General features: G+C 27.6%; 1 protein-coding gene across 3 annotated transcripts in view; it reads right to left on the bottom strand.

The window, feature by feature from the left end:
• AIMP2 (aaRS-interacting multifunctional protein 2) overlaps nucleotides 1–4,077 on the bottom strand; it is a 40,680-nt gene extending 36,603 nt beyond the window's left edge. For 2 of the 3 annotated variants that reach the window (XM_075363862.1, XM_075363861.1), the window contains exon 1: nucleotides 3,838–4,077. In XM_075363862.1, coding sequence (XP_075219977.1) covers nucleotides 3,838–4,062 — 225 coding nt within the window. In that variant the 5' untranslated portion in view covers nucleotides 4,063–4,077. Of the gene's footprint in view, nucleotides 1–3,555 lie in introns of all 3 variants that reach the window. The other variant, XM_075363863.1, reaches the window with a different exon arrangement.
• Nucleotides 4,078–23,989: the final 19,912 nt, after the last annotated feature.

The following is a 23,989-nucleotide window of genomic DNA, read 5'->3' as shown; positions in this document are numbered from 1 at the left end:
AAAATTAATTTTGTTACATAACCAAATCTTGCAATGTTTACTGAAGTTACATTTACAAATTGTTTTTTTTTTTCAATTTTTTAGCCCAAAATAAATAATGAAGGGCTTAGGGTAACCGGCCTGTTTTTTACCTTTTAACTCTTAGGTATTAGCAGTACTTATAAAAAAATTGGACTGTTATTGAGTGTATTTCATTAACAAAAAAAAATTGTCACCATATCATAAGACTTTGAAAATGGCTCATTTTTGGGGCTCATAAACCACATGTAGGGCAGGTGGCAAAAATCTGAAACTTTTACAGTAGTAAGTATTTTTTATGTACTTTAAAAACTTATAAAATTCATTTTGTTACTGAAAGGGGTTGACGAGTAATGAAGCCATCAAAACCACTAAAAACACTGTTCCTTCTACCGTGAACAATGTTTCCAAAGTATTCACAGCATGTCTTTTATAAGATATTGTAGGCCTACTGCAAAAAAATATTTTGATATGTCTATAATGAGATGGCTTATATTCTAGATTATTTGTTACTTTTAAGTGACATACACACAAACTCATGTTTAAACACAAAAGTGAGTAGACATGCATGGACATGAATGTTTGCGTAATCCTGAATGTAAACATAATAGAAGGCTCGGTTACTGTTTTGACTTCAATGTGATATATTGTATTGTTGCTAGTGTTAATACTGTGGTTAGGTAATGTACACTTGTTTATAAAGTAATTTTATTAGCGGTGAACTTCTCTTTTATTTTTAATTTTATTAAGAGAAATTTATTTTAGCTGCAGAGAAACTGTGATAAGGCAAAGTAAGGTGCAATTGCTAGTTTTATAATTTATACTAACTGTATTGTTATTGTAAGACCCTTTTATTTTATAAAAATGGATTATGAAGTGTTCGACTGGCATTCACACTGAAACAGTATGTCATAAATTGACTTACAATAGATCATCAGTATTGCACGATACTTTAGAGTTTACTGAACAGCAAATAACACTGATATCTTTAAGAAGTGGATGTACTGAAACAAAAAATATCTGTACTTTAAATAAAACTGAATATTTAAATAAATATTTTCATATTAATGGGAAAAGTTGTTTTGACCCATTTACCTGTCACACTAAACCGGTTAAGAAATCTCTTCAAGAAATATCTTTGACACTTTCAACAAACAATCCAAATTTACTTACTAAAAAGGCATCATTTTGTTGCAAAGAAACAAACTAATTTCCTCAACATTGAAAAGGAAAACTTGTTGAAGGATAAATGTACTGTAATGGGAACTCCTCTCAAAATTGTTCTTTTTTTGATGCAGGATGAAGTCCAGTCATATTAATGGTCAAAAACATATGCCACAGTACATCGATTTCTCATATATTTTAAAAAAGAAGTAAAATTACAAAGCCAAAGCTACTGTGTGATTAGTGAGTACTTGAAGCACAATACTAAGTCATTCTTCTGCTTCCAAAAGCAAGTTATAAATAAAGTAAAAAGTTACCAAGTTAAACAATTTTTTTTTTAATTTTTCTGATGACTCCTCAGCCCAGCATAACAAAAAAAATTTCATAAATTTGTGCTACTATCAAGAAGATTCTGAAATCGCAGCTGAATGGCATTTTTTTGCCTCAACATGGAAAAGGACCATGTGATGGTATTGGTGAAACTGTAAAAAGGACTGTGACTAAACCAAGCCTTCAAAGGACAGTCAACAATCAAATTGTTACACCTTCTGAAATGTACAATTACTACAAAGACAATATTAAAAATATAACATTTATTTTCTGCTCTAATAAAGATGTTCAAGAGACCGAATAATACCTTGGTTCTTGTTATCAAGTAATCACAAGAGTCCCAGAAACAAGAACCTTTCACAGTTATGTTCCAACAACTCAGAAATGTGTTCTGAAAGTACCTCTGAATCAGAAACACTTACGTTAGTATCGGTACACAAGGATATTAGTGTTTCTGATTACTTTATAGGTTTACCAAAGTCAAAATGTAAAAATTATGTCTGCTGCATATACGATGGCAAGTGGTGGTTAGGCAGAGTCATTGACTTCAAAATACATGAAAAAGAAGAGGAATATCGAATACACTTTTCCATCCGTCGGTACTTCATTCAAGAAATCAGTTTGGGATAATCAAATATGGGTTCAACTGGAAAATATCTTAAAGATTCTCACACCTTCAGAGCTTTTTCTATAAACTACTGGAAGAAGACACAACATTACACCAAAGATGAATGAAGACTTATCAGTTCTACTCGATAAAAAAATGGCAGGAACAGTAAGTTACATTAAGTTTATTATTAAAAGGTGCAAGACTTATTCATAACTTTCATTAGCAGGAGTAAAATAAGGTAAAAGTGAATTGAACAACTTGTTAATGTATTTGAATTGTTTATCAATTCAAATTCAGTTATCATTCTGTAACTGACTATTTATTATCAATTTATTCATTCAAATGAGTTTGGTTGTAATTTTTATAATCTGAAAAAATACATAACATCAGTATTTTTGGATACATACTTTTTATGCACTTTAAATAACAATAATTATTATAGTACAAAGGAAAATTTTCACCATTTCTTTCAAAATTGCATCAAAGATCAACATCTGTTTGAACTATATTAAATAATTTTGCAAACTCTTTAATGATTTGTCACACCAGTTTTAGCATTTTAGCTTTTTGCATAACTACTTCAGAAAAAACTAAAAAGAAATATAAAAATATGCTTTCATGATATCAAGATAAAGATTTGGATAGTTTGTAGGCAACCTTGTTAAATATAACAAAATGTACAATACCTTTTGAATAGATATCTTGTGAATTCTTCAGCTTGCTTTAGTAGCTTGATAGCAAAAAAGGCATTGATCTATACAATAAAACTGAAATACTACGATATTTCTCTTCTACTATTTAAATAGTGAATACATTTCTTTTTTAAATAAAATTAGTGTCAGAAACTAACAGAGTAAACTAGTAGAGCAGTTGATAGACTGATCGATACAACATACAGAATAAAGTAACTAAAATAACGAATCTGAATAGCATTTTAAGCTAATTTGAATATTGCATTTTAATACAGCTAACAGATTTTTAACAAGAAATTACTTTTATTCTCAATCCCTTAAAATATAATTCACTTGATGCGGGGTACTGTAATTACAGGATTATTTCAGTAGTAAACTTATTTTCCCCTCACGCTACTAAAATGAACGTTAATGTGATTTTTTCTCAATTTCTCTTGAATGCCTTAATCAGACTAGTCATAAATTTCTTACTTCATGCAAATTTAGTACTTTAGAAAAGTGAAATAATTCATTATTGCTCAATAAGCATGCAATTCAGTCAATAAATAAGCTCATTAATGCTATATAGAATTCATATCTGACAGAAACAAATATAAACATGATTTTAAAGCACAATTCCGACAATGGTTTATGCAAAATGTTACTTAGAGAATAAGGTTATTTTCAGATATATACCGTATGTAACACAGAATTTCTGTACTAAAATATTTATTTATATTAGATGTGTGATTTTGAAATTACCTCTTGAATAAGACTCCCATTTTGTTCAATATTATCTAGTTTGGGTTCACTGAAATTAGAATAAATACTTTTCATTTTATACATGTTAGTTGGTAAAACTATATCTTCAGTAAAATGAATTATTGGTTTTAACGAATACATTTCTGGAATTGGACCATTCATATTTATGGAAGCACACAAACCAGTTAGTAGTAATGATAATATATTACAACAGAAGATGTTAGACAAACCACAACAACAACTAACTTGTTAGCGAAACTAAAATTAAAATACTATACGAACACGAAAGCATGCCGCAACCCAGCTTGCTGCATAGAGAAACAAATTTGCGAAACGAAGTGTGCCAAGCTTTAACTTGTATCCTTCTTTGTTTAACAAGCAACGACATCTTGCGTTTGTCAGGACTAAGAACAAATCTTCTGTAGAAGGATTTGTTTTAAGGGGTGTACTTTCTAGCAGCCTTGCTTTTTCTAATAAAGAAAAAGCTGTATTATTAGTTTTAGACATCCTTTCATGTATATAACTGGTTTTAGCACACCAAGCAAAACATCCATAATATTATATACCTTTTCTTTGATCACTTTGCGCTTTTTTCCGCTCATTGCGCTGCAGTAGTTCGTTTCCGATTTTGAAATTGCAATATGTTTCAATAATATTAACGTTTTATGGTCAGCAAGCAATCTGATCACAGGCTAGGTTATTAAACAATTTTTTATAAACATACATCCATTTTTTATAAGTTCTGATTGTTTCAAAAATTTTGTACAATTTTTCCGTAAATTGTTAATTTTTTTACATTACTTTTTCTCTCAAAAACACAAACATGATGTTTTATGACACGATGTATTACTGTGTACTAATTTGGGAGCACGGCAAAATGGTAAGCGCGCAAATCGCCATACGTTTGAATGAATGTGAAATTCTTGCAATAATCCGTAATGTAGTTAATTTTCAGTCAAAATTTGTTCATGTAAGTGGTGTTTTTAAAAAGTTCCATCATGATTTTACTTTGTTATTTCTAAATCTGCGACCTTATCAAAGATATTACTATCATTAACATAGGACAAGCTATAATTTAAATATATATATTACATATATACATACCAGTTACCTGTACACATATTACTGGTTAATGTGTAAAATCGCCGCCGATGCTGGAGAATTTAATAAAACATACGACCCTCCCCTAGGGAGGGGGTCGTATACATATTTAAATGGTTCCATTAGAAAAGGTTATGAGAATTGAGTTCAGGAGACCTTGCAGGCCATGCTGCTGGGCCCCCTCGATCAAACCATCTGTTTCAATATGCCTTATTTAGGTGATGTCAAACTTGTAATCTGTAATTAGCCGGAGCCCCATCCAACATGGATCACATTTTGTTGCATGTGTTTAGTGGCAAATTTTCAGTAAAAGTGGAACATCAGTTGTCAAGAAATGTAAATATCTTTTACCTTTGACAGACAAATAAATGGTCACCTATGACCATATATATATATATATATGTTTACAGAAAACATATGTTTATAGAAAACAGTATGTTTACAAATATTAGTGACTGTTCTTTGAAATAGCATGAGGGTTTTCAACTGACCACATGTGTGTGTTAAGAATGATTGACCTTGTAAATTTAACTTCAAGAAAATATAATTAAAAAAAATTTGGATAGATACATTTTTGGATAAGCCATTCGCATAGCTGAACATGATGAGTATAATCTCAACGTAAAATAACTTGTCTCGCTGATAGTGATAGACAGGTTTTGTTCATTCAAAACCTTCCCAACTGTTCTAATATTGAACTTCAAGGCCAGCTCTCTAGTAATTTTTTCAGGATGATCAGATATTTCATCTAACACACCCTCCTTGAATTCCTTGATTGTGGTCATTCTGATTTATCACGTTTTTCAGGTTTTAAGCTTCCTGTGTCTCTGAGCTGTTTATGAATGAAAACATTGTGTGAGAAGGTAACACACGATTGAGAAAGTATTCCCAATACAGCCATCATACCTCATGGGTGTTGAAATATGCAAGACTGTACATTAAATTCATATCAGCTACTTCTAAGTTAGTATAAATATGATTCACAATACCTGCCATGGTGAATAGGATAATGGTAAAAAAATGTAATTAATTAAGTTACATTAAGTAATTAATAAACATTTACAACAATGATTTGTTAATTACATCTGTTTTAATGTAAATTATCTTTTAATATTATTTATTATTGTAATATTTTCATGATCTCAAAATAATATTTTGTTTTATTGTAATATTTTCAATACTATTAAATTATTATAATTTATTACATGGTGACATTAATAAAATTATTCTATTTGAGATTGTGTCGAGTTATTTAATTTTATTCAGGAGGAAATGAAAACTGGTTTTTTAATCTAGAATAAATTATTCACTTAAGATTTTTTGCCATAACTTTGTTATTTATCAACGGATTTGAATAAATAAGGTGTCATTTTCTTTGTCATAAAACACTTAACATTTTTTATAAATGCAATGTTTAAGTAAACCAGTTGTTGCAAATATATTAACAATTAAAATGTTTGCATAGCTGCTATTTGAAATGGATTGAGAGATCAGGTTTGTTATTTTTATACAAGTAAACCTCTTTAGGTACCCTAACAGTATATGAAATTTCAGCTGAATACAATTAACCATTTTTGGGAAATAAATTTTTATGTTAAAAATATAAAATAGCGAATAGCCAGTTAACTAGCATTTCTGGACATATGTTGAGGCAAAGTTTTCTCTATTTTGATTTGGCAGATCACCTCCATAATTATTGAAATAGTTTTTATAAACACACACACACACACACACACACACACACACACACACACACACACACACACACACACACACACACACACACACACACACACACACATATATATATAAATTATACGGAGATTATTCTAACAGAAATAATGAGTTTATCATTAGCTAATTCTTCAGTGGTATTGCTAGTCTCATAATTGCTAATTTTGCTCATTTTTAAGATGAGAGATTGGTGTTAGTTTAGAATATAGGATCATCTTTCTCATTAAGCAATAAGACAAAATAGTAATAGTATTTCAAAATATTAAAAATTATAAAAAAAACTTGCCATGCTGCTTAAAAAGTAAAATAGAGAAAACAGATTAATTGATATCAATGCAAATCATATACTTCATTACCAAAATATTCCAAATATGAAGAAAGAAATTCATCAATTGAATAAAATGAATTATCTAAATATCTTCTCAGTTAAAATATCTGTAACTATTTTGACTGCACAGAATGAATAGTAAAGTAAGCTTATTTCTATTAACATAATAGAAACATTATCATTTAATGTGACTTGAATTTTTCTCCAGTAATATTTTATTTTTAGAATACTGCTTTAAATTTCTTGTCTTCAGTTCATTAAACTGCCTGCTGGTTTATAAGTTTTGTAGTTTGGTCCCTATATATCTGTTCATTTAGTTTTACATTCCTAACAACTTAGTATATTATACAAGGAAAAGTACACTAATTGGGTCAAATATTGTACGCCATGTTTTTTGCAGGTCTTAATGTTTCATGATAAATAAAACATAATTATAGCACTGAAAAATTACAAATAAAACATAAAACATTAAATTATTAATAAATATGTATAGTAGCTTCTATAAATGTGTCTATATATGTATATATATATATACAGAAGCTAAAATATGTATTTTGGTCTGTGTTTTGATTGATGTCTTGAGACTGGATTGATGTTTTGGATAAAATTTGGTATAATTATTTTTTGTGTATGGGGCATTCATACCATTTAATTTTGATAACAATTGGTCAAAGTAGTGAGAGTCACAATCACCATTGGTCATGTATTTCCAAATTTTATTCAGAGTAGAATAATATTTTTTACATATTTCTGTATTTCTTAGGAGGTATATAAACTTTTGGTTAAAATTTTATGTTTTTTATAGTCCAAGGGGTAGAGAAGGAAAGCAAAATTTACAGAATGTTATAAAAAAACCAACTTTGCAATTTATTTTTACTATGTACATATGTAATTAAGTTCTCTTTTTTTATAAAGTAATCCTTATTTTATTGCCTCCTTTTAATCCATTGTATCTGTATCTTTAATTTTAATTTCAATATCTGCTACTAGGAAAGTTATATAATGCTTTGCTGGATTTTTTTATGAAGTTTTTTTGACTGGTACTGCATGCAATAAAAAATACAAAAATATGATTATATTTCATTATGTGAAAAGTATCCATAATTTGGAACCTTAAATAACACTGGTCAACAAAATTTAATTTTTTATTTCTTAAAAGAGAGTGAAAGATTGATTCTTACAGTATTTTTTAAGCTGATTTCATATATATTAATAGACTTTTTCTATCAGGCTCAGTTTTTCTGCAATTGAAATTTCTTTTGAAACAAAAAAATGTGTGGTGAACGTAATATGACAATACATTAAAATTTTACTCACCTACAATCTATTTCTTTTAGATTTTCTACTGTAATGTGTTGTGGGTAGATCCCTCTTTAGATTTTTGGGTTCGATTTTCCCTGGTATCATGTTTCCATTGTAGATATCTCCTAATGAAAGCGTTCTCCATGTTCATCACTGACAGCATTGAGATTGTTAGGGAAAAAATTAAAATGTGAATGTAAGAAATGAATTTTGAGTGACATGGTGCAACCATGTTCTTTGCAGTTTTGAAGGAGTTCACTCACTAGTTCTCTGTAGTTATTGGCCTGATGGTTTCCAAGGAAGTTGTTTACCACATTTTTAAATGATATCCATGCAGCAACCTCCAAGTCTTTCAAACATTCTTCAAACGCTGGATCACTCATTAGTTTTCTTATTTGTGGTCCAATAAATATGCCTTCCTTAATTTTAGCATCGCTTATGTTAGGGAAATTAATTTTTAGAAGTTGAAACCCTGCACCATTATGATCCATTGCTTTAACAAAACTTTTGAATAAACCAAGCTTAATTGTAGTGCCGGAAGATAAATTTTTATAATATAATATTATAATAATATAATATAATATAATATAATATATTATAATATAATATAATATTGATGGGTATTTATTTCCAATGTTAAGTAAAACCCCTTTCAAAAAACTAAGCTTTGACGAGTCAATAAAAAGTCGCCATTCGTCAGGATAGTGTATATATCCCAAAGCTTCCAGTAAAGAGTCCACATCATTACAGTATGCTAAGTTTTTGTACTGAGCAAAGAAATGTTCAAATTTTGACTGTCTGTCATGAAAAGCACTTATTTTAGTGTTTGGTTGTAAAAGATTCCATCCTTTCAATCTTGATGCCAGTATTTCTACTTAATTTTTTGATCAATTTAGGTCACGAACCAGGTCATTTAATTCTGATTAATTAAATGAGGTTCAGTATATCTATTTTCTAAAAAGTTTGGATCTCTTTCTTCATTGCCTGATAAGTCAATACAAGATTCGACATTTTCATCTTCATCTAAGTTCCATGTCTCTGGTAGTACTGGAACTGGAAACTCTTGGCTATGTGGCACTGGCCACATGGAGGAGGGAATATCAGGGTATTTAGCAGTGCATCTAGTTTTAGCTGTTATCCCAGATATCTTTATTACACAAAAATAACAGTCTGTGATGTAATCCCTTGGTTCTCTCCAAGCCATTGAAATTGCAAATTGTATGTGACAAGATCCATTTAGCCAAACAGTCAATAATGTTATACAAGAAACAGCAGATATGAGGATCCAATAAAAAAACTGTTAGGGAAAAACCAAAATTCAGATGAATTTGATAATTTATCCTGATTACGTAATTTACATCCAAAATACAGTTCATATGACTTTTTTATCAGTGAAGTTATAATTCTTTTCTGAGACTTCTACGTTACCTCACCATAGATATAACAGAAATTGTTTGGATGATTAATGCAACTGCAAGCCATTGTTAAAGCATTACAATAACTAATATTATTTAAAAAGAAACACTTTATAAATACTAATTTAATAAACATACACTCTTACTGAACAACATATATACACAAATATGAAAGCCAGCTACAAAACTGAATGTTACACGCATGAGAACTCGCACTTGAATAAGAATTAAAAATATGTCTCTACTCTGCACGACAGTTTATAAGCAAATATAATAACTTATGAGTGGATGATATGTTTATGTAAGATAAAAATAAGAAAGAATGAGTCACATTCTTGTTAATTTTAATTAGTGTGTAAAAAATAAACATGATGACTAATGTCATCAACAAATGTCTAAACAAATCAATGTAACAACAATTAAGGGACTGTAATAAATAAACAAAAGCTATTTAATTGATAAATAATATAATAAAATACATTCACAAAATACTATGCTTATGGAGATCATGCATGATATTACCTGAAAGTAAGAATGGTAATTAGAAAAAAAATAAAACCTGATAGAAGAATTATGATTTCATATTTGAAATCAACATGAAAAATACTACAAGAATCGGTTATTGAATCTCATTTAACAAAATCATTGTTGATCAGTGTAATTAGCAATATGTGGCTAATTGTTAATAAGAAGAAGTCAATAAGTAACTATAAAAATCAAAAGATGTAAATTATTACTTTAATAACAAAATGAAAAACAGAATTACACAAATATAAAATAAAATCTATGGTCAAAGGTTTTTCAGTAGTTCCAACCATCTTTGTCAAAGTTCACTTCCTCAGCTGCCATCCTGATTATTCAATCAATGATTTCAGAAACAACTTAAGTTTTTAAATTTTCAGTCTCTTGTTAATGACTATCCTTATCCACCCTTATTGTTAGTGATATAGTCGCTTCCTTCATAAAATGTTTTACACTCTTTTAAACTGATGTTTTCTTTCTAATAGGTATAACTGTATTATCTCAATAAGCTTGTACCTACGATTTGAATTTGCAACCTCTTAACTGATCTCACTTCTACATTTACTGAATTAATTGCAAGTATAGTTTAAGATTTGAAATTCTCAGAATGGTATATCACAACATACAAAAGACGACAATAGTTCTGAAGAAAGGCTGCTGCAGATCAGCAATAACACAACTATAAATAATAGTATGATGAGAATATCAGTGAAAAATTAAATTTTTTCAACGTGAGGTAACAATAAAATGATGAAGAATGTGTAAATTTTATGACCAGACCTTGTATGTTGTGTTTGGTTAAAGTATCACTGTCTGAATTGATGTGTGTAACATTGAATGTAAAATGATAAATATTAATTTTTAATTTGTAGAAATTTTATGAATTTTCACTTGAAAATACTTGATACTTCATATTTCTCAAATTATCTATGTAGAAAATTTAATTCTATTGTTTGAAATCTCACAAAGAAGTTCAATGAGATCATTAGAAGCAACTTCTTTTACAAAATGACAGAATCATTAAAATTGATTCATTTGGTGAAGAATAAGACTTGAACAACGAATGAGCAAGCAACATATGTATTTATATACATACGTACATACATACACCCTAACTTCAATTCACTCCTTTTTGGGCAGTCTTGTAAATAAGGTCTATTTCTGAGAATATCAGTTAATTTTAGTTACATCGTGATTTTGTATTATACTAGCAAATACCCCGTTTGAATTTTGAAAATCAGAAGATTGGTTGTGAAGATATAACATTTCCAAATAACCGTGATTTGTAAGATCAACAGTGTACCTAATGCATGCAAAAGTTAGCCTTCAACCTACTAATAAATACTCCATTTGGATTTTGAAAATTGTTTGCAGAGATATTATAATAGCACCCCATTGCACCTCTAAAAACAGCGCCCCAGGGGCACCCGATTTGTTACCAGTTGATGGTGATGATTGGTCTAGCCCTGCAGGAGGTGCTTGCATGACCTCACTACTCTAGCCTCACATGCATTCCCCACAGGAAGCCCATTATTATTAAACAGATTTTTTTTTTGATTTATTTAATATTATTTTAATTAACATAAATTTAATTCTATTATTTTTGTAATATTGTTCATTAGATTGATTTGATTCATTCAGCTCAAACCCAGTTCATATAGTGATAGAGGCTCACAGTTCATGAATTCAGTTCATTACAGTTTGTGCTTCAACCGGCAAATCTCCACTACTATACATATACATATATATATATGTATTTATATAGCGTATAACACTCCTGCTAACGTAAGGATTCCAATACAGGATCATACATCTATCTAAATTCGTTCAGCCGTTGAGCATACACCATACACCCTAAATACATACATACATACACCCTAAATACATCACACTCCTTTTTTGGGCAGTTGTGTAAAAATGGAATTAAGGAAAATTATCTTTAAATAAATTTATCTTTAATTTGAACGTTTTTAAAATTAAAATTTGAACTTTGCAAAAAATTGTTTAAAAGATGTTTTATTTTCACCTATCTATAGCAGCAGTATATGCAAACATTTCTACCCAAGAATCTTATGTAAGAATATATTAGATTGTCCACATGGAATATTTATCAACCCCCTTCCTTTGTGCTTATGTAACTAACTGATGGTTCTTTAGGATATAGGAAGACTAAACATTTTAATTTGCTCTGGAAAACAATTTCTACTGTATTATACATTATATAAAATACATTTTATTAAGCATCAACATCTAAAATATCAGTTTATATACAAATATATTTATTTATTCATTTAACATAAAAAGCTCAAATTAATGTAATATACTATTATAATTATACTATTCATATAACTAAAGAAATTAATACGATAATTTAAAAAGGTTTCAATTATTTAATGACATTATTACATAATATTAATATTAATATTAATATTAATATACATAATAATATTTAGTGTTTTAGTTCTTTGCATTCAAAATCAATACAACTGAAACATCTTTTTTTAAAAACTTTTGTTTTAGTTTATCAAGTTGATTTTTACAATTCATATTAACAGTAAACTTTTTAATGTCTATATCTAAAACTGGTAAAATATATTCACATTTAACAGGATGTAAGACAAATTATTTTTTTAAATATCTTATTTTCAGTTATATAGACGTTTTAATAGAACTTAGATTAAGGAAAAATACATCAGAGATGTAGTGAGGAGTAACTACAGGGCTGACAGAATTTTTATAATTCCTTTCTCATGCTTCTTTTGGAAGCTCCTTATGTTTATTTTTTTTATTCTTATTAATCAGACAATGCTCTGTTGTACAAACTAAAGATGGTTTTAGTAGGGCAATTAAAATTGTACATATTTCCAAAAATATAAAACTGGATTATTTCCAAAATTTATTTTTGTACCAGCCAAAATTATTTTTCAGCAGTATTGCTGATAATATACATGTATATTATGGCTGGAGAATCTTTTGTCCAGTACAGCCGAGCAACATTTGCTTCACACTTCATCATACAATGGTGTATTCATACATGAAAGATTTTCTTCCAATATGAGATTTACTGACAAAATGGTTCATTGCACCTACTCAAAGTTCAAAGTCTATTATTATTCTGTAAGGCAAACTTTTCCAGAGTTTATGAACTATGGATACATATAGATAGGACTATACAAATATATCAAGGTAATTCCAATTTTTTTTTAGTAGACAACTACTGGTCATATTGCTGAGCTCTATGAAAATTAAATTGTAAATAGTTGCATCATCCCCAGTCAGAAGCTGGCTACATATTGCCATAAAATATTGCCTGGTTAAAGGCACCGTTAAGAATGGTTCTGAATTAAATATTGCATGCAAAGAACAATGGCACTATCTAAAATTAAATGATACAATCACTGTAGATTAAAATTCTGAAAAAATAGTATAATAATTGCAAATTAATAAAATGGATTAATTATTCACAATACATTCATTAATAAATAGATATTTTAAATAGAATTTTAGTTTATGTTATGGAAGAGATTACACTAAACATCTATCAATGTAGACAGCTGATAAAGATTTAAAATTCAATTAATGTTAGGCTGAGTTGTTTAGAGTTCTTATTTGAATAAAACTGTGATAACATTTATATGCACAGATGTTTTGTGCAATCTGCATCAAGAAGTATTTATTAAATCATCTTTCAGTACTATAAATCATGAAATAACATGAACAAACAGCATAGTTTTACATTCAAAGAATAGGTTATTCATGCTCTCTACACATACACTCTTTACACTCTATATGGTGTGTATATATATATATATATATATATATATATATATATATAATAATTTATTTAGATTAAATTTTTTATAGTCCATTTTTTATTTTTCCTCTGTATATTAAATAACTATATATAATATAATATTTTTTCAACCTCTGCAAAGTACAAAATTATAGAACACTCTTACCTTTACATTTTACATTTATCAAAACGTTTTCAGGCCTAAGTCCATCTTCAGTGATATATTTTTTTATAAATTCTTGATTTGTTTACATTTACACATTAATTTTATTAGCTTTTTACATTTTATTTTGTAAAAATTTTTTGTTTTTAAATTTTATCAACATTGGATTGAAAATGTTTTGATGAACGTAAAAAAGTAAAGCTAAGTGTTCTCTAATCCTATACTTTGCGAAAACTTAAAAAAATATTATATTATATATTTTATACACACACACACACACACACACACACACACACAATATAGTTACAATCAGATGTCATATCTAAATTTCATTAACAAAAATTAAAATTTGTTAGAAGAAAATATTTTTTCTATGATATTCATACATATTCATGTAATAACTGAATATCTTTTCTCCAAAAAATCCTGTTGGTGTTTACTAGATATGAGTCTTCTACAAATAACTAAAGTATTAAATATGTTTACATTACTTTTGACAACCATTTACAACTAAATATTTTAAAATTTTAATGATATAACTCAATAAGAAAAAAAAAAAATTATTATGTATCACAATACATATATTATGAATTAAATTATATTCTGTAAGTTTTTTTTAAATTCTAGTTACCAAAGACTTCTTTGATCATATTGTTATTTTCTTTATAATTTTTGAACTAAAATTTATTTTAAGGAGCAAATTATGTATAAAAAGGAATGTACTTATCTGATAGAGAAATTTATCTATCTTAATTGCTTCCTAATAGATTAAAAATCAGTGTTTTAATATATTTGAGAAAAAATTCCATCAATCTAAGTAAAAAAAACTTTTTTTTATTGTTTCAATATGGTGGTCATTAGAAAAATTTTTTTGATTCTACCTTAATAATAATAAAAATGATTTTTTTTTTTTTAACTATGGCAAATAGATAATTTAATTAAACATAATGCTATTTAATTTAATAAGAAGAATGCAGTTTAATATACAGCAGTGCTTGTTTTAGGGAAATGTTCAGCTGTTTACAGTGCTTCAAGAAAAGCTGCTAGTTCTACAGTTACAAGGTTTGTTCAGCATTCCATGATTAAATGAAGTTACTGAACTCTTTTCTATCAGCTAGCTGATATTCCCAACCACTTTAACTGAAATTTTTGTTTCCTTAACCTTTTTTTTTCATCCACTGTTAATTGAAAGTATGAAACTACTAAGTACCAGATTTACAATTATGTAAGCTACTGCTATGTACTTATTAGTACTTGAATAAGTACAACAAGTAATAAATATGTGTACATACCATAATAGTATTGTTAAAAAACTTTTTTTAGTGAATAAAGTACACTAACTTTTTACATAATATATTAACAAAATTATCAAATTTCTAAAAAAAACAGGTAAAAATCACATAATTTCTATGTAATTTTCTATGATTCCTAATGTCTTTTTTCGGTAAATTGCAACTCAATAAAACAACTTTAATCCAATGTAATATATTCAATTTGTTTCTGCCAAGATAATTAGTATATTGATAAAGATAAGTTTTCTTTTTAATAACACTTTTTTGTTTTCTGTTCACATTACTGTCAAGCTTTTTTCCTGTTAAGATTTAGTGATATTTAAGGAATTAGTTCATTAAATTGACTTTTGATTGTTGACATTTTATTTTTATATTTGCTTGTTTAAAGATCTAATCCCTTATAATTTATAACAGAGGGTACAATAGATTGTGAACCCTCAATTACTAAAAAGTGTAGTTAACTGTTGTGCCCAGAACCTGAGTAAATTTCAGAGGCAAATATTTTTGAAAAATCTTCCTTCACACTTATTTTATTTACTTTTTAAAAATTAATTTGCCTTACAGCAGCAATAAGTTTAATTACACTTTTGGAAGTCAGTATGATCAGTTTTATCATCCTGATATTTCCTCAAACAGTGTTGTTAATGAAACTAAATGACCAAAATAAAAGAGTAATTATAACCAGAAAAAAGTAACAATTTTAACTGTATATGAACTTAGAGCTCACAGAACAGCTGAGCAATTTTCATTATTACCCAACTGACAAATTAACTTATTCAATATATTTTAATTTGCTATCTTTTGCTTACAAATTTTTTTTTTTAGATTACACATTTTTAATTCTTTCCATAAATTAAAAAAAAAAAAAAAATTTAATGTTTTTTCTACCTTTTTTTTTAATATGAGGTGCAATCATCACCAAGTAACAGCAAGCTTGGAGCGGTGACGATTACTACACAACATAAGTTGCATCATGTTATGTTACTAAGAAATGACTAATCATGGTGTGCCAATGTTTCAGAGAACAGTAGTATAGCAGTGAGATGTGGGCTGATCATCCAAGCTTGCCATTACATGGTGGCTACTGAACAGTAGATCTGGTGCTAAGAAAATTTTAAAAAATTTTATGAAAAACAAAAAGGATTATAATTAATTTAAATAATATAGAAATTTCTTACTGGATTAATTTAGTGTATATAATGCATTGTCTTGCAACAGAAACAGGTATATTGATTTATTTACACTCTCTGTCCCTGTAATTGATATAGCTATAACACATCTAAAGCACTTGTAGTATATGAGACATTCGTCAGAACTTGTTTCTCTAAGAATAATGACATTTATTACACAGTTAATCTCTGTGGTGAACAGAATAAAGTTGTTACTTACAGGACTGAAGTAACCAACATTTTTTAATGTTGATAAGCACAGTATTAATTAGCCCAATGAAGCAGACAATGTCATGGCATGAGGTTCTCATTATTCTTGAGATTGGTTATGACATTTTTAGGAGTTTCTCATGATTCCTGAAAATGTTACTTAAATATATTATTGAAAAAAACCAAATTATTACTCTTGTATGTAATTAAACTACTATATATAAAATTAAAGTAATGGTATTAATCACTGACACTTCTTTCACATGCTTCACAATAGGATAGAAATGAAGACATCTACTTAAAACCTTTAAGCAGATGTTTAAAAATTGACTATATTACTTTTAACATCATCAAAACTAGTTCAAAGATCAAAATTACATCACACAAATAAGGCTAATTTTTTGACTGACAGATAAAATACATTATATCAGTTTGTAATGTCTACTTCCAGGTTACAGATGATTAAAATTTCAGAATTATTTTAACACATAGAACTAGATTTATCTTTCATGAGTTTTGGTCCCTAATAACAGTAGTAATAAAAGAAACAACAAGACAGAAGTATAAAATATAAATATATATATATCTTTGCCTTATGAAAATAAAACATGTTTTAATTACTATTTAGAACCCTGGAAATTTATAATTAACTGTAGTCATTCTTTAATGATATGTTTACATTTTGATAATAAAACGATATGAACTTTGCAAATATACAAACGATGACATAATTTTTAACATGATTTTGAAAAATAATTTAACATAGTTTTTAAAAATGATTTTTATAAATCATCTAGGAAAATGTTATAATAAAAAAAATTAGTACACTTGCTAAAATAATTATAATTAATTTTATACACTAATTCAGTTTTGTCATGACAGACAAAATAAATATATTTATACATAATACATGATAATGACAATGCATTACCTGTTATTTACAATTTGCATAAAAATTAAACTCAGTCAAATATAGATTGTTAAATCTGAAAAGATTGTAAATTGTTAAGACAATTATATTTTGAACTATTGCTAATACAGTTTCACAGATAATAAATAAAATATGTTGGAAGTGAAATTTTAGTTAAATTTAAAATTTCATTTAGGTTTTTGAATCATGAAAATCAGACACAATATTTCTAGGTGTTTCAGTTCGAACCAGACTAATTAAACTTGAAAGACTAAAATATTAATTGCTTTTAACTAATGGTTTAAACACATTAATCAAACTGAATGGCCTGAATAACTCTATTGTATTTTAATATTTACTTAAAATTTAATATTTTTCTTAAGATTTTGAGTTACACATTGCAGTGGTGGATTTTTGTAATTTCTACTTTGTGTAGATAAAAAACATTTTGATTTCCAAAATCATGTTCTGGACAAGCCTCTGATAGTTCAAAAACAGACTGTAGTAGGAACATAAATAACGTATATTCAGAAACTTGATAAAATCTTAAAAGAACAAAATCAAACATTTTTAACCTATATTGTTAGAGTTCAAGCTTGATCTATTCATTTAAAAATGAAATCCATTCTTCTTCTTTTAATTTGCACAAAAAGATCAATATTTTTTTGTAAAATAAAAGAACCAAAAAAAAAAAAAAATGAATCAAATAGAATAACTGGGAGCAGGAAAATAATCTAATTCTACATTTTATCACATTCAAGAATATGGTAAACGGTTTTTAAGCACAACACATGTAGAATAAAAAAAACTACCCTCCACCAGCACACCAGGGTCAGCAGTGCAGGAGTAACAGTGCAGGAGTAACAGCAGCTCTTCCTCGCAGCCTCATGTGCAGCTTCCTATGTGCGCATGCACACAACAACCAAACACCATGGTGCTGGAACTGTGAAGCGCACAGTTCCATACAAAGGTTTTTGTATCTTTTTCATAAACTGGGGGATGGCTACTGACATTAAGCTTAAGGATTATATATTGTACAACTATAAAGAAAGAATTAAAGAAACAAGGACTCATTATATTAAATGTTATCAATAATATCAAGTGGAAATAGGGAGTGCTGCAGTTCCACAGTGTCTATATGCGAGCTGCCACTGGTTACCAACCAGTAGGGAAAGATTTGTCAGTATCAGACATAAATTATAACAATATTATCTGGTAAAGCCAAATGACAAACTAACTTTGCTAAACTGAACAAAACTTGTTTATTTGAGTTCGAAAATACTGATAATGATAAACAGATCATTTTCTGTATGTTTTGTTCTTTTAATATTATTAAGTCATTTCTAAATAAATAAATAATTAAACCTATTATGCAACATTTATTATTTCTGTATAAATATTATACAGAATTTCACTAAGTTTTTTTTAATGTATACACTTTATTCTACATTATTTTAAAATTGCCTATTACATATGCTGTTATTATTATAAAGTAATAGGAAATTACAATTTAATTTCTCATAAATTTAACTAAACACAAAGTAACAAGTTCATAATTAAATAAATTGATTTTACATAACAAATAAAGTTTAAGATGCAATCTAACAGTATTAATGTAATAAAAGTAACTATATTAAGCAAAATTTAAACAGATTTATCACCACCATCTCATTTATAGAAACACTATGCAACATTGTTATAAATGGGTAAAGACTACTCATCATTTGCATTTATTTCTGATAAAAACTGATTAGAAAAACAGGAAAACTATCCTGTTTTGTTACTTTAACAAAATTTATAATGGACAAACTGTTAATAATACTTAAATTTTAAGTTAAAAATTGTAAAACAATTTTTATGTTCTTTCTATGTTGTGGTATAGGAAAATTAGTAAAATATATATTTATGATTTTTAAAATCTATTTATTTTTCCTTAATGATGAATTCTCTTTACCTATTTATAATTATAACTAAAATACGTCTCAGCTTAAACTACAACTAAATGATACACTGTTATAACATTGTACTTTGAGAGCATTTTAGTATAAAGGAAGGAGTATAAAGGTGCCAGAATACCATTCTGGTACTGCTTTTAGAGAGAAATAGAAAATGTATTTTCACAAAAAATTTGATTTAACTTAAAGAAGTCTGGCCCATATCTTATTTCAACAGCACATTAAGTATTCACTGTTATTATATTTATAATGAAAGGTATTATCACTTCCTTAAATAGTAATGTTCAACTCAAACTCATGCATATGTTCATATATTAAATATTTTTGTGAATATTAAAATTGTTTGGCTTGATTCCTACCCTTCACTTCACTCTTATTTATGTTGATATATTACTAACAAATAATCAATTATCAGCTGATAAAAAGTATAACCTAAATCATAAAAACCAGACCACATGAAAGTGGTCCTTGCTTTTAGACACCTTAAGCAAACGGTGATAAAATAAGTCGTTAAAAACCTAATTCATGAAAAAAGTTAAAAATTTGACATGAAGAAGATAATTTTTGCTTCTTATTGATGTAGCCATCGAAATGAATGTGCATTCTTCATAAATTGTCATGTAGCCAGTTGTGTGTGGCAGTGAGCCATATTCTTACGGTCCGCTGTAACATAAAACCAAATGCTTTGGTACTGAAAAATTTACAAGTGCACTCCTGCATAAAGGTCTAGTAAATAAATATTAACAGTATGCAGTTAACTATTTGTTCTTTTCATATCATTTATTTTCCAAAATGTTACAGCCTGAGATTTTTCAACTGCTGTAGAAACTTCCAGGAAAAATACTCTTCAAATCCATTGATTGAATTAATCTCATCAATCTATGAAAAAAAAATGTTAAGTAATTCTTTCTTCTTGAGATTCATATATTTATTTTTTAAACAAAGGAAGGAAGTATCAAAAAATTTTACCAATTTTTTATATGCGTCTGCTTCATGCTATATGATTTTAATATTTTATCTTGTAAAACTGCTTCATCCTCCATGGTTTCAATTGTACAACCAACAAAATCTATAGGGTAATTAGCAGAAGCTCTTTGATTGTAACTGAGCTAGTCAGATAGCACTTTAAGTAAAAGAGAAGTTAAAGAGTACTATTTCCTAGGTAGATAATACTTGACTGATTTAATTTACCTGATATATAATGTCTTGTACATATAAAACAAAATTTACAGTGACAGTGCTTGCCCTCCTGCTGTGCTTATTTCATTATGAACAATACTGAGAAAATCAGAAGAAAAGTTCTTCCACATTCTGCTTGCAATCAAAATTATTAAATTTACATTATTATTTCTTCCATTTAAAAAAAAAAAACATGTGAAACAAAGATTATGAGAATGAATCACCAATGTAATAAGTTATCCATCCATAAACTCAAACACTAGGAATACGGAATAAAATTCTATTATAAAAAAATAATTTAAAGATTCCTTTAAAATGGATAAAACATGTCGAAAAGTAAGGAAGATAATAAAAAATAAGAAAATCAGTAATGCAAGAAGGGTCAAGACCTTTTTTTTCACAATGCATATTCCCTGAATTTTAAAAGGGGTACTTTTCAGTACTATCATACTATCATTTCAGATCAGAACAATTTGTTGAGTACTACTTGATCAATGAAGATCAATTGGCCTTTTTTTAACTAAACATGTCAAAGTCGGTGTCCTTCAGTGTCAAACTGAACATGATCAATATTTCAGTATAATCTTTAATAAAAATATTCTTCTTAATCATAATAAAATATGGAATGACAGCCTGAAAAATATTAACCCTAAAATTATATTAACTGGTTAACTGGTTTGGTCTTTAAACAAAGAGGGTAAAGGGTCATATTGGGGGAAATGTAAAAAAAAATAAAATCAATAAGCAAGATTAAGATTAATAATTGATGATGGAATGTGTGAGAACAATTCATAGCAATAAATTAAGTTCATTGCTAATTTATCGTTTAAAGTTGATTACTAAATTATAGTAAATGAATAGTTTTGTTAGCACCAATAACTATACTGCTGCGTAACGTTCATGGTAATAACTTTTCCTAAGAAATGTTAAGCACATAAAAACTTTAATTTACATTCTTTTTATAGTAATATATAAAGTTTCTTCTTAACAGTATCATTTTTGAACTTAAATGAATAGTTAACTGCACCTTTAGTAAAAAAAATAATATTTCATGAAGTACTTACACATTTTCTCAATTTCTCACTTTTAGATTAAAAATATTAGCTAACACACTAAATAAAATAACTTGATATTTAAACTTATGGGATGACAAGTAGAACAAGTACACAAGTAGTGGTACTTGTACTACTGGTAGCAAGTAGTTAGAAGGCTATTAGTGTTAAAACCTAAATTAATTGTAGCATACAACTAAGCTTTATTGATATACCTATTCAGGTTTACATTATCTGGCAAGTATTACCTTAATTTGAAGTTTAATTTTTTAGAGATTATGATAACTCAGACTACAGTGACAATGAAATGAAAATTAATGCATATGCCTGTTTATCTCAAGAATAAATAAAGATAGAAAGATGCAAGCATTCCTTCCAGAAAGCTATACTTTCATACTATAAAGCTTCCAAAGCATTTTCTGTTTACTATATTAACAAACTAAAACAGTGTATAGAGAATAACCACTGAAAATATTACTCCAACTGAAATTCATCATAGAGGAAATTGTTATGTAGCAAGTCATTATCAGACAACATTTTGTAGATGTGAACCTAATTATATGTGGAAATATCAGATAAAAATGTCAGGTAATGAGTGATTTCTGTGATGGATTCAAAATATCAAATTAAAGTCAATGAACTGATTAATTACCCTATTACTGATTAAACATATTTCTAACTTTAATCAGCTCAGTATGGGTTGAACTTGATGGTACCATGAATGATGTTGCTGAAAGAAGACAAAAAGAAACAATTTTAATGTTATGAAGAAATATTGTACTACATTCATGAAGGAGATGAATAATTTTTTAGTTTTATGAATGACAATAAGAGCTGGGTAGACCATTCAATCATAAAGAAAAGACACTGAATATTACCTCTTGGCTAGAAAAATTCAAAATTTAGCCATCGGTCAAGAACATTATTCTTTTGATGGTTTGGAATTTAAAACATCTTTAATTCACCATTATTAAGTAGAACAAAAAAATTATAAATTCTGCCTAATATATTACACATTATAACAAAATTAAAACATGCTAATCAAGTTCAGAAGTTATCACTCCAAATAGTGTCACAGTTTGGTAATGCTAGAATCCAGACAGTAAATAAAACAAAATGTTCTAAAAATACTAAAACTTTATTTCCCTCTAAATCCATCCCATATCAATAATTTCAATTTCCTAAACTCAAACAAAAAAATCTGAGTATACACTTCAGATAAGATGACAAATGATATAGAAAAGTAGATATGCAGTTGCTGGTAAATAGGTTGGCTGGATTTTTAACTGATTGAATAAAAAAGCAGCTCATATATCAGGAGAAATATATCCAATGAAATGGTAAGTATGGGAACTTCTACTAATAAACATTTTTATTATTTTTTTTTTAAATTAATAACCATTTCTGTTCTTAAGATAACCAAAAATTTACATTACTCTTCAGCCCAACCTCATAGCTGACAAAAGTTTTACAAGATACTGTCTCCTTTCAAGCTAAAACCGAGAATAATTTTTTTTTTAAATAATGCTAACAAAAACAATTTACATAAAGTGTAAACATAAATTCTTAAGTTTTTGACCAAATTTATTAAAATTCCTGAATCTAATTAAAAATTACCTTTATTAGTATCTAAACCTAAGAGAAGTAAAATAGAAAGACAGGAAGTAGTTCGTTTTATAAAATAATATTATCAACAAAAGAAATTCTATATATTTTTTTTATTTCTAATCACCAAATAATGCAGAAGGTTGATGACAAAAAAATCTTCAAATTTCACCAGTAAAGAAATTTCATGCAGATATAAAATAATTAATGCAAAACAATGTCTTTACATCTTAAAACTGAAATATAACTGATACAATATATAATTAAACTTAAAACAATATTTCTGATATGATATTATTAATGAACTTTCTCTGGAATTTTTTAATGCATGATTAAATTCACAACATAATCTCAAAGTTTTTACATATGAATGTGGTATATAAATTTTGAAAATAAATGGCAAGCTCAAAAAGGATTTAAACCAAAGTCTTCTTTGAGATGAAAGGTTGAGATGCTATTACTCTGTTCTGTTGTCAACTTTGCTTTATTACAATCAATAAATGTGTTTCTTTTTTTACTGAGGAGTATGCTACTATTAATCTTTTTGTCACAAAATAATGCATTTTCTCTGAATAAACAGAATCAAGCACACTAAACTGTTTTACTGGTGAAAATAAAACTATTAAAATATATATATATATATATATTTATTTATTTATTTTATTAGATCAACCAAAGTACAGATTAAATAAAGTAGGATGACT

Source organism: Lycorma delicatula, chromosome 4 (genome assembly GCF_047948215.1).
Source record: "Lycorma delicatula isolate Av1 chromosome 4, ASM4794821v1, whole genome shotgun sequence".
NCBI classification, from domain to species: Eukaryota; Metazoa; Arthropoda; class Insecta; order Hemiptera; family Fulgoridae; genus Lycorma; species Lycorma delicatula.
This window is presented reverse-complemented; position numbering and strand designations above follow the sequence as displayed.